We start from the raw sequence: 15,427 nt of genomic DNA, 5'->3' as shown, positions 1-15,427 counted from the left end.
TTCCAGCCTTCAAAGATACAAAGTGCGTTTTATTAATATAATGCAAAAAAGGGAAACGTACAGTAAATACAAGCAAAAAGAGACAAAAAAATCAGGCAAGTATATATAATATACTTATTGGGCCTATATTAGTACATGATATGCTATATAATGGTATGCATAATTTTATTTTAAAAGAAACGTTTATTAGTAAGATTCTAAGATTTAATTTGCAGTCCTACCATAAAGTGAAATGAAAACACATCGTTAGAAATGTTACCAATGTATTTCAGATGGGAATACAATTACTATATCTCCCTCAAATGCAGTGCGTTCAGTGGTAGGTGTGTTTTAGGAAATAGACTGAATAGCAGAAAGCTTGCACATACAGGCATCACAGAAAGAAAAGCTTAGAAACATTGTAGATAAAACTTCTTTTAACACTTCATTTTCCATTTCTGAGTGCACCTGATGACCATATACCTGATCTAACACGGTGGAAGATTTAGACATGGTCTGGTCTCTTCTGTTTTGTCCAAGGGTGGACAGGTAATATCTGGGATCCCTGAGAAAATCTCTATAAGGGGCTCACTGTGTGAGAGGGGGAAAAAGCTAGCTTAAAATCATAAATAATAAAACCAAATAAAAGAGCACTGTATGTTCATACAAAAAGAACATCAAGATTTAAAACACAATGCATTATTTGGTTTTCATGTTGCCCAAAGTTGCATATCTCTTGAGGTCACATGAATATAGTACAGTACTAATTAAAAGTCAGTAAAGAACAAATACTTAAAGAATGAACAGTCACAAAAGTATTTATTATGCAAAACAGCAGTAAAATAATAATAAGTAATAATAAAAAAAAAATTAATTTAAGCAGTTTTACTTTACCTGTACTCTGAGATGTCAGGTATACACACCCGCTTCCTTGTCTGCGTTGAAAGTTCTCCACAGTCAGGTTTACAGTAACTCCATCCAGACCATTCTGACCATAGGGCTCTTGGTATTTGTTGACCAGGCCCAGCTAGTTAATTTGTAAAACAGTCAGGGAGCAAGTAAATACAGTACAAAAAAGATAAAATAATAATAATAATAATAATAATAATAATAATAATAATAATAATCAATGAGTAATATATGCACATATGCACAAGACAAAGCACTAAAATGCAATGTGTGAATAAAATATTTTTTTAAAAAAGCAAATTTTTGTCCTTCACATTCCTGTTGATATTCTTCTAAATGAATTGATATTTGGGGCTAATAATATGGCTTTAAATAAAGACCCCTGAATTTCCTCAAGAACATCTCTTTTTGGTAATTCAACTAGCTTTAGTATTAGGACTGGAATCATCTTGCAGAACAAATATTGAGTACTGTGACCTGTTCTGTAACCAGACTGAAGCTTGTCACATATATTATCCTAATTCAGGAAGTTAGTAATAGGCTACTTTTCTTGGACCTTAAGGAGTGAAAATATTCACATTGTGAACTAGATATAGAAAAGTGATAACGTCCGACTTAAGACAAAAAAGACAGTACAGACGTTGTTCAACATAACTGCTGCACTAGTCACAACCAGTAACTGTGCTTGTTGATCAGGTACTCACCTTTACAGCCTTGAATGTCATAGCAGCGGTCGAACTCTACACCATCTCCATCACAGAAAGCTCCTTCATATTCCCTGCCTAAACACTCTCTCAGTCGCCTTCGCCTCCCCAATCTATTCTTGCATGTAATTGTCCTTTGGTTTGGTGAATCACAGCGAGACCATTCAGACCACTCATTCCAGTGACCATCCGCTGAAGGAAAGGAAACATTTTTCTTGTTCAAAGTTAGGGACTTTGCAGGGAGTTTGCTACATTTTAATGTTTTTAAAGAGCATATTGTTATAAGTATATTCTTAGTTAACAATAAACTATTATGGTCATAGTATATACTTATACTACATTATGTTACATATATAATAAAACTAAATGGAAAACAAATGTTCTCATAAATGTGTTTCACCTGGGCAGTTTTTCGGAACAGTGCAGAGAAGTGTTTTGGTGTTTTCTCCTAGGCAGCCATGGCCTCCATATTTGGGTGCAGGATTATCACATTTACGTTGCTTTACCTGTTGTCCCACTCCACATGTCACAGAGCAATCAGAGACCGCCGACCATGCCCCCCAGTTTCCATTAACTGTGGAGACATATTTCCTCTGTTAACACCATCACAGTTATTTCTCTGTTGAAGTAATAAATCTTTCATGGGCTGAAATAATAGACGTATAAGATAATCTCCTGACACATGTGTCACCTGGACAAAAAGGCAGTCCTGTGCAGGGTTGAGTGTCTGTGCTTGAGCCTGGGCAATTATTGCCACGTGGTACAAGAGATGGCGGAGGGTTTGTACACGTCCTGTGTCTCTGCTGTTGAGGTGGAGAAAACCCCTGTACTTCACATGTCCCTGCACAGGCACCCCAGTTACCCCATGCAGACCAGCCGCCATGAGCTAGGGATGAAACACAGTAAAATATATGTAAGTTTAACATAAAATAAAGGCATAGAATCTGTGTAATGTCACAGTGCTACTGATGTAGCATGATGGTTAATTAAAAAACATGGCAGCATGGTGGTTAAATAAAAGCAGTTGACACCTTCTGACCAGTCAAACTGAATTTTCTAATCTGATTGGTCAGAAGGTGTTGATTGTTCTTCTATAACAGTACAGCTCAGGTACCAGCTGCAAATTAAATCACAGTTTTGTATTAATAGACTCATTCCAATGCATTAACATTTCTGGAGCAACTAATACTAAACAAACATGAAAGAAGAAAAAACACATGCTATTTAACGAATAAAAATGTACATACAGTACACTGATATGGTAAAGCTTGGAGTTGATTTTTAACATTAATGGAAGAAGCCTTGCTGTCAGAACTTTGAAACAAAGGAAATACTGTAATAATTTTTTTTCATAGTGGGAAAATCAGTAATATGGCAAGCTGCATATTATTTTGCATTTTTAACTTAGAGAAACAATGAGAGGCTGGTGGGAAACAACAGTTTATAGCTGTTATAGTGTAAGTCAGGGGTAACCAAAGGTTTTTCAAAGGGGGCCAGATTAGACCACATCAAAATACCTGAGGATCGGTCACCAAAATATTATTTTACAGCTCTAATATAGTGAATTTAATTGTACAATACATTACATTTATTATCATATGAAATTGTCAGTTTTACGATGTTTTGGGAATGAGGAGATCGTGGTGTAAGAAATTATATGATATTAGTGCTCTTCATGGCGCCATCTACAGGCGCGAGCTCGTAAGATAACTAACTTTCAGAGCCCCTCCCACTCCAACAGCAACTGACCAATAGAGATTTAAGGTGAACGCTTTCTTCTAAAAGCCACCCCCCGTAAAAAAAAAAAACTGTGCTGAAAGTCAGAAGCAAAAAGAAAAAAAAAATGCATCAGAAAAATCCGCGGCTGGAAAAAAATTAAAGCTAAACGAGAGTGTGAATCACAAGTAATCTTTTTGGAAAATTAATTTTGATTCGATTCTCATTACTTGCATTTGCAAAAAAAATTCTACATTTTGATCATTAATATTTTGCTTGTGGGTTTTATTATTTTTATTTGAAATTTTGATATTTTATTTTGATATTTTATTTTGATATTTTATTTTGGCACAAAATTAACTCCAAAGGTGGGCCACCTAAGATACATACTGAGAGAGAAGCCGCGGGCCAATTAAAATCTGTCCACAGGCCGCATTTGACCCTGGGGCCAGACTTTGGGCACCCCTGGTGTAAGTGACGACAGGAATTACCTTGTTTTGCAGATATTCCACAAAATTAAATGTAATTATATACAATTAAATAGTATTATGTGTTTTTTGTTATTAAATAAATAATTGCAATCACTGACCAACTGCTGAGGTATAAGAGGAGTAAAGCACTCCAGTACATACTGTTATTAGAAAATAATCAATCCTGTCATTGATTACTTTTCTCTAACAGCATGCCCTGTTGTGTTTTATTCTTTACATGATTAAAATGTTTGTCATTCAATACTGAGAAAAAAGGTTATAATACTTGGGCAGACAATCCCTGTGTCACAATCTGTGACTTCCTCGTTGTTGCCTTGGCAAATACCACCGCATACGGGAGGGGGGTTAGAGCAGGTCCTCTTCCTCTTTTTGACTCCTCTTTCACATGTAACTGAGCATGGATGCCATCCACTCCACTCAGACCATCCTCCATTTTCTAAAATAAAATCCAGTTATTAAAAACTGCCACACTTATGTTTGTTGTTAAAAAAGTTATATACTATATGTACTATATATATATATACACTATATGGTTAAAATATTGTGGACTCCTGACCATCACACCTATATGTGGTTCTTCCTCAAACTGTTGCCACAAAGTTGAAAGCACAAAACTGTATAAGATATCTATTTATGCTGTAACATTACAATTTCTCTTCACTGGAACTAAGCGGCCCAAACCTGTTCCAGCATGACATTGCCCCTGTGCACAGTGCAAGGTCTATAAAGAAATAGTTTGCCAAAGCTGGAGTAGAAGAACTCAAGTGACCTGCAAAGAGCCCTGACCTCAACCCCACTGAACACCTTTGGGATGAACTGGACCGCTGACTGAGCCCCAGGCCGGTGCCTGACCTCACTAATGCTCTTGTGGCTGAATGAGCAAATCCCCACAGCCACGCTCCAAAATCTAGTGGAAAGTCTTCCCAGAAGAGTGGAGGTTATTATAACCATAAAGGAGGACTAAATCTCGAATGGGATTTTCAACAAGCACATATGAGTGTTATGGTCAGGTGTCCACAAATTTTTGGTCATATAGTGTAGCTTTCTACTGTATCCTTCTGTCCATTTTCATACTCGGACAGCAGCTGATGTCTTCACAAGGTTCAGTTTGTATCCTTCCTACAAGCTGAGGGTCATGGCACCTCCCTAAGCCGTAACAGGCACGTCGTCTCTGCCTCACTCCCTCAGTACAAGTCACTGAGCATGCACTCCAGGAGGACCACGTGGTCCATGAAGCATACCTGTGAGCAAACATTTAGCAACATTAAACACGCATAAAAAAAAAATAAAAAATTCAGGGGTATTTACAAGGATTCTTTTTTTTTTTTTGCTAATGTCTTAGATTATATTGTTGGTCTTGTATAGGAGTCAGTAAATTGCAGACTGCTAATAAAATACAGGAAAATTTCCTTTTTTGAGAAATGTTTCCTGGAAATGTAAATGTGAAATTATATTAATTTCAGTGAAAATTATGATGTCAAGTTATTTCTGTCCCAGCCTTCTGGTACCAACAATGAATTGTACCACCTAGTTTGGTCATTTCCCTAGTCATTTCTTGTATTTAAGTAATTTCGGAGATCTCTAGTTCCTAGTTTATATGTAGTCTCATTTCACACTGGTAACTCTTATTCACTTTCTGCCTTGTGTTTGTAATAAATCTCCCACACTACTGTCTAACTTTGATCCACAATACAGTGCTGTAAATTTAATGTAATTTCTCTGATTTTATAATATGGATGAAATTACAGGTCAGTGAACAGATCTCACAGATTTTAAATAAACGTTTAGAAAACCTTAAGTTTTAATGAGTGGTCCACATGAAATGTTGTGTGTTTTATAATGTAACACAGCCAAATTAAAATGTTTAGTAATCATAACAGAATTAATGCCTTTCTTAAAAGGTTTGTAGGAACAGTTAGTCACTTGCAAGGTCCAGTGTACATAAAGGACTACAGGACAATGGCAGTAATTAGGACATAACTTACCTACAAGACTTGCAATCACTTCCTTTATCCTGATAGCCATATGCAGGGTTCATGCAACAATCATCAAGTGGCACTTGCCCCAAAATATTACTGCACGTTCCATCTGTTGGGCGAAAAGCGGCATAACACTGCACCATCTGGGGGACTGGAAAAAAACCCAAAAAAAAAAACCATTGTTTTATATTTGTCAGAGTAAAACAAACAGCAATTTAGATTACACTTTGTTGTTATATTATATTATATTATATTATATTATATTATATTCAAACCTGTTTGCTGGACATGAAGAACAAGCACAAGGAGTGCTATAATATGCATTGTTGTCCTCATTATTGGCTTCCCATGTAGAGATCTAAATTTCAAAACCTAGAGTATATGGTAAAAAAAGAAAAGTAACTCCCATCAGACTGACAAAATAATTCTAATGCACACAAAAAGGTTTCAGATACGTTACTAACCTAAGCTGTTGGCTAATGTATTTGATTAGTCTCTGCTTTTTCTTTTTAGCACTTGCTTTGAGGCTGGTCTCACACTCTACTCTTTCCCAATGACCAATGAGAAAGTTCACAACAATAACCTACTGAGTACGTGAGGAACCAAAATATTCCTTATTTGGAAAGGTGCAAGTCATCAGAATTTTTTTTTTTTTTTTTTTTTTACTAACAGTGTGTGGTTTTTTTTTTATATTAGTTAATTTTTATTGCGGGGTAACTGAAAGGACTATGATTGTGTATAATATATTTTGTCAGTTAATGCTTTTTCCTTGTTCAGAATGTTTGTCAATTGTTGTGTTTGATTATTTCAGCTTTGTAGATATAAGAAAGCAATGTAGCTGTTAGTTACTTTACTGGAAATGATTTCTGTTCTCTCTTCCCGTAACAGAAATACGGCCAGTGACCTCACTTGTTGTTGTGGTGCCAGCATATGACCATAGCTTAACTGTTGTATTTAGATAAATTTAATATATCTTTGTGTATAGCAATTTTTATCCTGAAATGTTTCATAGACCATGCAGACATTTGGAAAGTTCATTGTGGATTAAAATTTTGACTATTAGGTTTGCAGACTGTTAAACTGTTGCTTTAAAATATCCCAGGCAAGTTGTGCACTTAGAACTTTAGACTGATCAATAATGTATCAGCTGAAAAGGTTCATGTTTGCTTTGGCTTATGTACAGCATTTAATCTTGTTTAAGCACCTTTTTCTCCTGCTGTGGGACGAAAATATAAACAGCCATGTGTGCCTGAAAAGCCTGATTTCATTGGCACTATTTTAAATCTTTCTATTCTTCACACAAATATTAGCTCTCCAAAAAGATTCAAAACAGATTCAGTTTAGACAAAAAGGATAAATTAGATTTCTTAATGGTTCATCCTTTTTTCCTACATAGATTCTTTTTCCTAGATAGATTCTACATAGAACTGGTTGTTTTCTTATCATAGAGGGTTCTAAGTAGAGAATTTTTTTAAAATCTCGCTCACACCTATTCCCATAGAAAATTTGACCAAGCCTGCCTACTCGCTCAGAAAGTTTGACCAATCTCTTCCACTCCCATAGTTATTATTTTTTTTTTTTACCTGCCTACATTATTTGTTTCTAATATATTTAATTGATTCTATTTCTCAAAATATATAAACACATTTGTTATTTAAACCATGACCCTAATCAGGTTAAAGAAGTTACTCAGGATGAATCCAGTAAATGCATCATATGCACAAGTACCCAGTACGTTCCTATATTAATTTACATAGCCCTGCTTTGCCCCACAAGCTTCAAATCTGAATTCCTGCTTCTACATGCATGAACGTAAAATCTTCCCAGTGTGATATTTTTTTTGTGGGCTCCCAGTCCCAATGCACACTTTTCAAGTAGAACCCGAGCTATGGTGCTTTAACTACCTAAGGAGCCCTTGAAGAGCCCTTTTTTCTAAGAGTGGGTGTGATGTAGAACAAAAAGTTCCACAAGCAGGGTTATCTAAAGTTTAGATGTTTTCAACTTTTAAACAGTCAACTCAACAAGCAAGTCAGTGTCCAAAAGGGGAAGTAGGCTTGTCTGATTAACAGTGTCTTGTCATCATTATGAAAAAAACAAAAATTTGACATAAACCCAACCCATTGTTTTACTATTACAAATAACATAAATACAGTAATATGGCCAAATATTTGTGATCACCTGACCATCACACCCATATTTACTGGAACTATGGAGCCCCAAACAGTTCTAGCATGACAGTGCCCCTGTGAACAAAGTGAGGTCCATAAACACAGTTTGCCAAGGCTGGAGTGGAAGAACATTCTACTGGCCTGCACAAACCCCTGACCTCAACCCCACTGAACATCTTTGAGATGAACTGGAACACTGACTGTGCCCCAGGCCTCTTTGCCCAACATCAGTACCCACTCACTAATGCTCTTGTGGCTGAATGGGAAAATCCCCACAGGCACACTCCAAAATCTAGTGGAAAGCCTTCCCAGAAGAGTGGAGGTTATTATAACAGCAAAGGAGGGACTAAATCTGGAATAGGATGTTCAAAAAGCACATATGAGTATGATGCTCAGGTGTAACAAACTTTTGATCATATACTATATATGGAGAATGCAGTGTAAAATAATTATTGAAGTAAAGTGGTTGAAGCAATGGAAAAGACTTTTATAAATACTTCAGTCTGTGATGGATTCCTTTGTTGTTTATACGTTCTTCTTTCTTAGTCTTAATATAGTCACATTCAAGGCCCCTCACTCTGCCTTCATTTTTGGTGTACTAACATCCCGCATGGAACAGGTCTGACAAAGAAAATGACAACATTTGATGACAGAAGAGCTGTGAAGAAAAACTCCAAAACAACAGTCAGTGACATCACCAACAACCTCCAAAGGGCAGGGGTGAAGGTATCACAATCCATTATTCGAAGAAGACTTTGAGAACAGAAATATAGAGGCCATACCACAAGATGCAAGCCACTCATCAGCAGTAAAAATCAGAAGGCCAGATTGGAATTTCCAAAGAAATACAGAGATGATCCACAAAAGCTCTGAAACCACGATTAACTTTTACCAAAGTGATGGAAAGGCCAAAGTGTGGAGAACAAATTGATCTGCTCATGATCCAAAACATACGAGCTTTGCTTGGCTTGCATGGCTGCTTGTGGAATGGACTCACTAGTCTTTATTGATGATGTAACTCATGATGGTTGCAACAGAATGAATTCAGAAGTCTACAGAAAAATTCTGTCTGCCCATTTACAGAGAAATGCATCCAATCTAATTGAGAGGAACTTCATCATGCAGCAAGATAGTGACCCAAATCACACTGCCAACACTACAAAAGAAGAATGCAACAATTTGGTGATGTCAGGTGGTCGCCAGCTTACCTTTAAATTTATGGCAGACACCCTTGGTGGACCATTTTTGGCTTTGTAGGTAAGCATCAGTGTCTTAAATCTGATGCAGGCAGCTACAGGAAGCCAGTGGAGGGATCGTAGCAATGGGGTGGTGTGGGAGAACTTAGGAAGGTTGAAAATCAGTCAGGCAGATGCATTCTGAATCAGTTGCAGAGGACGAATGGGACTCAGAGGCAGACCTGCCAGAAGAGATTTTCAGTAGTCCAGTCTCAAAATGACAAGGGACTGAACAAGTACCTGAGTGGCTTGTGTGGAAAGAAATGGACGAATCCTTCTGATGTTATAAAGGAGAAATTGACATGAGCGTGTCAGTTTAGCAATGTGAGAGAAAAAGGACAGTTGATTGTCCATGGTTACCCCAAGGTTGCGTACAGTAACCAAAGGTGAGATCAGAGAGTTGTCCAGGGAGATAGCAAGATCCTGACATAGGGATGAGTCACCTGGGATGGACAGCAGTTCAGTTTTTGTTTCAGCTGATGAGCTGTCATCCATGATGAGATGTCTGCCAAACAGGCGGAGATCTGAGCAGAAACATGAGTGTCTGAGGGAGGGAAGGAGAGGATGAGTTGAGTGTCATCTGCATAGCAGTGGTATGAAAACATATGTGATGATATGACCACACCAAGAGATTGACTATAGAGGGAAAACAGAAGAGGTAGAAGTACTGAGCCTTGTAGGACACCAGTGGAGAGTCTGCGGGGAGCAGACGTGGATCCCCTCCATGTCACCTGATATGACCGACCTTTGAGGTAGGAAGCAAACCATTGCCATGCTGCACCACGAATTCCAAGACTCATGAGGGTGGACAAGAAAGTCTTGTGGTTGACTGTGTCAAATGCTGCTGAAAGGTCGAGGAAGATGAGGACTGATGATAGTTTGGCTCATCTAGCAGCATGTAGCTTCTTAGTGACGGCCAAAAGGGCAGTCTCTGTGGAATGTACCACTTTGAAGCCAGACTGTTTAGGATCTTGGAGGTTGTTCTGTGAGAGATAGACAGTTGATTGTAGACAGTTTGTTTGAGGATTTTAGAAAGAAAAGAGAGAAATTATACCCGTCGGTAGTTGCTGATGTCAGAGGGATCCAGAGTGGGTTTCTTCAGGATGGGAATAACCTTTGCTCTCTTGAATGCAGTTGGTACATGACCAGATGTAATGGAGCCATTGATGATAGTGGTGATGAAGGGGAGGAGGTCTTGAGAGATGGTCTGGAGCATTGTGAAAGGGATTGGATCCAATGAGCAGGTGGTAGGATTGCAGGACAAGATGACTTGCCGGATCTCTTCTGTTGCTAGTTTAGAAAAATGTGCCAGCGAAGGAGAAGGGGAATCCTCAGTGTGAAGTGTAGGATTTGGGGTAGAAGTGAAGTTCTGGCAGATTTTTTCAATCTTCTCATCATAAAAGGTGGCAAAGTCTTCAGCAGTCAGGGATGACGGAGCAGGAGGAGCCGGTGGGTTGAGTAGAAAAGATGTTGTGGAGCTTATTTGGATCTTGTGCAGAAGTTTCCTGCTTTGTAGAAGGCATTTCAGCAGAAGTCACTTCAGATGAGAATTTGGCCCGGAGAGCACGGTAAGAGGCAAGATCTGCATCAAGTTTTGGTTTCTTCCACTATCTCTCTGCTGTTCTTATTTCTTTCCGATTGCTGTGTAACACATCAGATAGCCAAGGAACATGGCAGGAAATGTTTCTGGCTTTAAAAGATAGAGGGCAGTGGAGGTCCATGGATGAGGAGAGTGAGGAGAAGAAAGTGTCTGTGATTAACTCCAATGGTATGGAGAAAAAAGAGTCAGGGTTTGGAAGGGATGATAGGGTGCAGGAGGCTATGGAGGAAGGGACATAGAGTGAAGGTTTTGATGAGTGGGAGAGAAGTATTGATAGTTGGTTTTAGGCAGGAGAGGGAAGGTGAAGGTTACCAAGTGATGATCAGAGATGTGGAGGGGGTAGCATTGATGTCTGTACCTGGAGGGGGCGGCTGAAGACAAGGTCCAGGGCATTTCTTTCCTTGTGTGTGGGACAGCAGCTGTTGAATGTCAAGGAGGAGGAATGTATAAGAGGGAGAAGGCAAGACAGCTGGAGCTTGTCAAAGGGGAGATTGAAGTCTCCAAGGACAGTACGAGGGGTGCTGACGATAGGGAAAAGACTGAGAAGCATGTCCATTTCTTCAAGGAAGGCCCCTAGGGGACCAGGAGCATGGTATATGACAATGATGAGAAGGTTGATTGAGGTAACTGTAACTACATGGAATTCAAAGGATGAGATGTTGAGATGAGACAGTGAGAGAGGTGTGAAGCACCATCTCCGAGACAACAGCAGACCTGTACCTCCACCACTGCCATCTTCTCGTGGAGTGTGAGAGAAAGCATAAGCAGAGGATAGGGCAGCCAGATGTAGTGTCTAATTGTAGATCTGGAGACTTGGTGATCCGTAAAATGCTACCATCTTTCTGCAGTTCTCAGACTGTGATCCTTGGAAAAATTTTTGCCATGGAAATTTTGTCATGGATTGCTTTAGAGTTCCTAAACTTGAAAAAGTAAAAGAGAAATGGAAACATGGAAAAATCAGTTACTATTCAGTTCAATTACATCTTGATACAGTTATTACAAGCAAGGGATATGCAACCAAATATTAAGTGTTATTTGTTTTTAAAACTATCTGTTCCAATACTTTCGGTTTAACACAACTAGATGTAAATATCAGAAAATGAAAGCTGAAATTTTGACCTATTGTCTCATATTCATTTTTTGATCTCAAACCCAAATGTCTTCACTGTATAGCAAAAACAACAGATTTGGCCTTGGCATTCCAATACTTTTTGGGGCTGTACATGTTATGTGTTGTGGGGTGGGAGGTCCATGAGGTTCAGGCAGAATATGCTAGGGGGCTGAAAAAATGTTGAGAACCACTGTTCTAGGAAATGTTACCAAATTTACAGTCAGCTACATAATTATTGGCACCATTGGTAAAGATGGGTAAAAAGGTTATGAAAAATGTCTTTGTGGTTAAATAACTTAACATAAAACTGAAAATATGAGAAAATTGTAACTGAAATTATTTATTCCAAGAAAATAAAAAAGAATTCAAAGATTTTTAACAGAACCACATATTACAATTATTGACTATAAATTTGTATAAACAAAATTGTAACTGAATGGTAACTGAAGCATGTTTCCATTTCTCTTTTACAGCTTTTACAAGTTTAGGAGCTCTAAAGCAATCCAAGACAAAATATCCATGGCATATCTCCAAGGATCACAGTCTGAGAACTGCAGAAAGATAGTAGCATTTTGGTGGTCATCAAGTCTCCAGATCTACAATTAGACACTACTTACATTCCAACAAACTATTTGAAAGGTGTGGCAGAAGAAAGTCTTTTCTTTCATTTAATCACAAACATAAGTTATTTTTTTGTTTTATTTTTGTTTTTACCTGCCCATATTATTTTCTAACATATTTAGTTGGTTCTTTTACCCAAAATATAAACAAATTTGTAATTTAAATCACTGCCACTGTAAACAGGTTAAAGAATTTTGTCAAGATGCATGGATGAATCCAGTAAATGTATCATGCAGCACTGCACGAGCACCCAGTACTCTCCTATGTTAATTTACATGACCCTGCTTTGTCTCACAAGCTTCATATCTGAATTCCTGCTCCTAACACATGAGCATAACATCTGCCAGTTGTGACTTCTTTTTGTGAGATCCCACTCCCAAAGTGCACCTTTAAAGTAGAGCCCTGTTTATGAAGCTATGGAGCTTCAAGGAGCCCTTGAAGAACCCTCTTTTCTATGAGTGCGATGTAGAACAGAGAGTTCCACAAGCAAGCTTATCTAAAATTTAGACGTTTTCCATTTTTAACCGTTCAAGTAAACAAGCGAGTCAGTGTCCAAAAGGGGAAGTAGTCTGTTTGGTAGTTTCTTTGGTTTGCTACAGAAATTTTTTTGACATTACGACATAAACAAAATTTCGACATAAACACAACTGAAAGGAAATTTAAAAGCCTTTATATTTTATTGTCTTACTACTACTACAAATAACATAATTATATGGAGAATGGAACGTAAAATAATTATTGTTTTTGGCAACAGACACTCAAAGTGGGTTATTAAAAAGTAGAATATAGAGAAAAGTTAGGTTATAGGTAGGTTATAGAGAAAAGATTGCTAGTTATGTATGTAACTACAGTTCTACGAGCACTGGATAACCTCCAGGGATACCTTTATGTGTTCAAGAAATTCATGAAGTGACTGTATAATGTAGAATTTACATAATCGTCATTATATAGCAGTTGTTCCCTGGAGCCTTCTTGCCGAGTTCCTACTGGTCTGGCGCTGCTTCCGATTGAGAGGGAAACCTGGAGGGTTAGCCGAAGATTAGTGTTCTATTTTCCCCTCTCCTAATCACAGTCCAAATAAACCAACCAACTTTGGACTGACTGGTAATGTGTTTGGAGATTACTTTCACATTCATGTCATCGGGAGGGGCGATGTTAACCCTGTAGAACGCCCTTCGCCTGTGACCTGGGATGCATCCCAAAACTTGTTGTCATAGGCCAAAACATCAAGGAACCAAGGAGACATCAGCTAGACTTTTAAAATGTACGTAGAGGAATCAATGAACGAGGAGATAGGAGGCTTCGAAATCAACACACGTTTCTTATGGAGAAGTAATTTTACTGTAGTATGTGATGTAAGCATACAGTATAAATGCTCCACCTCTCCCAAGAAAAATACCAGAAAAATAAATGATCTAATAATCAAAAGAAATAATACAAAATTAATAATATTTCATTAGTTAGAACCAAAGGGCACAAACAAACCTTGAATAAAAGTCCATTAAAATGTGCAAGACTTTTCAAAAAAAAAATAAATAAATAATATATATATATATATATATATATATATATATATATATATATATATATATATATATATATATATATATATATGAGAAGTAATACTAGATTTTTACAGACTAAAACAAGCATTTAAATGTGCTGAAGTAATGTTTTAACTGATGTTTATTCTGTGTTTAATCACAACACAGTTCTATTTATCTATGTGTAGATTCGTTATGCCACTTTTCCTACATCATGTCATCAATAAGTTAAGAAAAAGAAAAGGGAAAAATGGTCGTCAAATAAAGTTAGAGTCCTACACTTTTTATTATCAGTTCAACTTGTCATCAGAAACAGCATGGGCACAAACAAACCTTGAATAAAAGTCCATTAAAATGTGCAAGACTTTTCAAAAAAAAAATAAATAAATAATATATATATATATATATATATATATATATATATATATATATATATATATATATATATATATATATGAGAAGTAATACTAGATTTTTACAGACTAAAACAAGCATTTAAATGTGCTGAAGTAATGTTTTAACTGATGTTTATTCTGTGTTTAATCACAACACAGTTCTATTTATCTATGTGTAGATTCGTTATGCCACTTTTCCTACATCATGTCATCAATAAGTTAAGAAAAAGAAAAGGGAAAAATGGTCGTCAAATAAAGTTAGAGTCCTACACTTTTTATTATCAGTTCAACTTGTCATCAGAAACAGCATCAGCATCAGAAACAAAATAATTCTTCTTACTTTTAAATGAGTTATGCTGTACATACAAGTATTTGATTTAGACCAATCAACATACAGACATATTCGCTTGTTAACTCTATAACACTGACTATACAGTTCGCTGTATTCATCACAGTTAGCTGGCTAGCTGGTTGCTAACAAACAACGACAATTTCCCAGCATTTCGTATGACGTCATTACGATCTGCGAATTACTGTTTACGAGGCAAATCGAGCGCAGCTTTGCTGTTTCTGGATGCTGCAGGGATTGTTCACATAAATCTAGGCAAATACAGTACGGCCGGGGCGACACCAGGCGGTGGCATAAGACAATCCAACAAATCCCCATCCTTCAAATGTATAGTTAGTGTTGTGTTCAAGACCACCTTAGCCAAGACCGAGTCAAAACAAAGCCCAAAGCCAGTGAAGACCAAGACGAGACCAACACCACACATGGCCGAGTCCATGTCAAAACTGAGACCAGACCCTCACATGTGGTAATTTGCTGGTTATAGTATCTTCCTAACCTGACATGAAATTTCTGTTATTAACTAAAATAATCCATCTACTTTGGTATAATTATTATTATTATTACTATGTACAAATAAGTACACAGGACATGTAAAGCATGGGCCATTCTTCTAGAAAGGGCTGCAG

The 15,427-nt window shown here is 37.4% G+C and overlaps 1 protein-coding gene across 2 annotated transcripts; it reads right to left on the bottom strand.

Moving 5' to 3' along the window:
• Window positions 1-8: 8 nt before the first annotated feature.
• On the bottom strand, window positions 9-6,381 carry LOC113534124 (properdin). Of its 2 annotated transcripts, XM_026926859.3 has the most exons (10): window positions 6,243-6,381; window positions 6,054-6,150; window positions 5,785-5,929; window positions 4,874-5,040; window positions 4,065-4,235; window positions 2,284-2,478; window positions 1,993-2,166; window positions 1,593-1,784; window positions 874-1,006; window positions 9-570 (listed from the first exon to the last, which is right to left on the bottom strand). In XM_026926859.3, the coding sequence occupies exons 2-10, from the start codon at window positions 6,112-6,114 to the stop codon at window positions 468-470; spliced, it is 1,341 nt and encodes a 446-aa protein (XP_026782660.1). In that variant the 5' UTR covers window positions 6,115-6,150; window positions 6,243-6,381; the 3' UTR covers window positions 9-467. The 2 variants fall into 2 exon arrangements, with proteins under 2 accessions (XP_026782660.1, XP_026782576.1); XM_026926775.3 differs by having other exon boundaries at window positions 6,054-6,296.
• Window positions 6,382-15,427: the final 9,046 nt, after the last annotated feature.

The sequence above is a fragment of the Pangasianodon hypophthalmus genome, chromosome 8 (assembly GCF_027358585.1).
Source record: "Pangasianodon hypophthalmus isolate fPanHyp1 chromosome 8, fPanHyp1.pri, whole genome shotgun sequence".
NCBI lineage: Eukaryota > Metazoa > Chordata > Actinopteri > Siluriformes > Pangasiidae > Pangasianodon > Pangasianodon hypophthalmus.
Note: the sequence above shows the minus strand (reverse complement) of the source record. Positions and strands in the feature narration are given on the sequence as shown.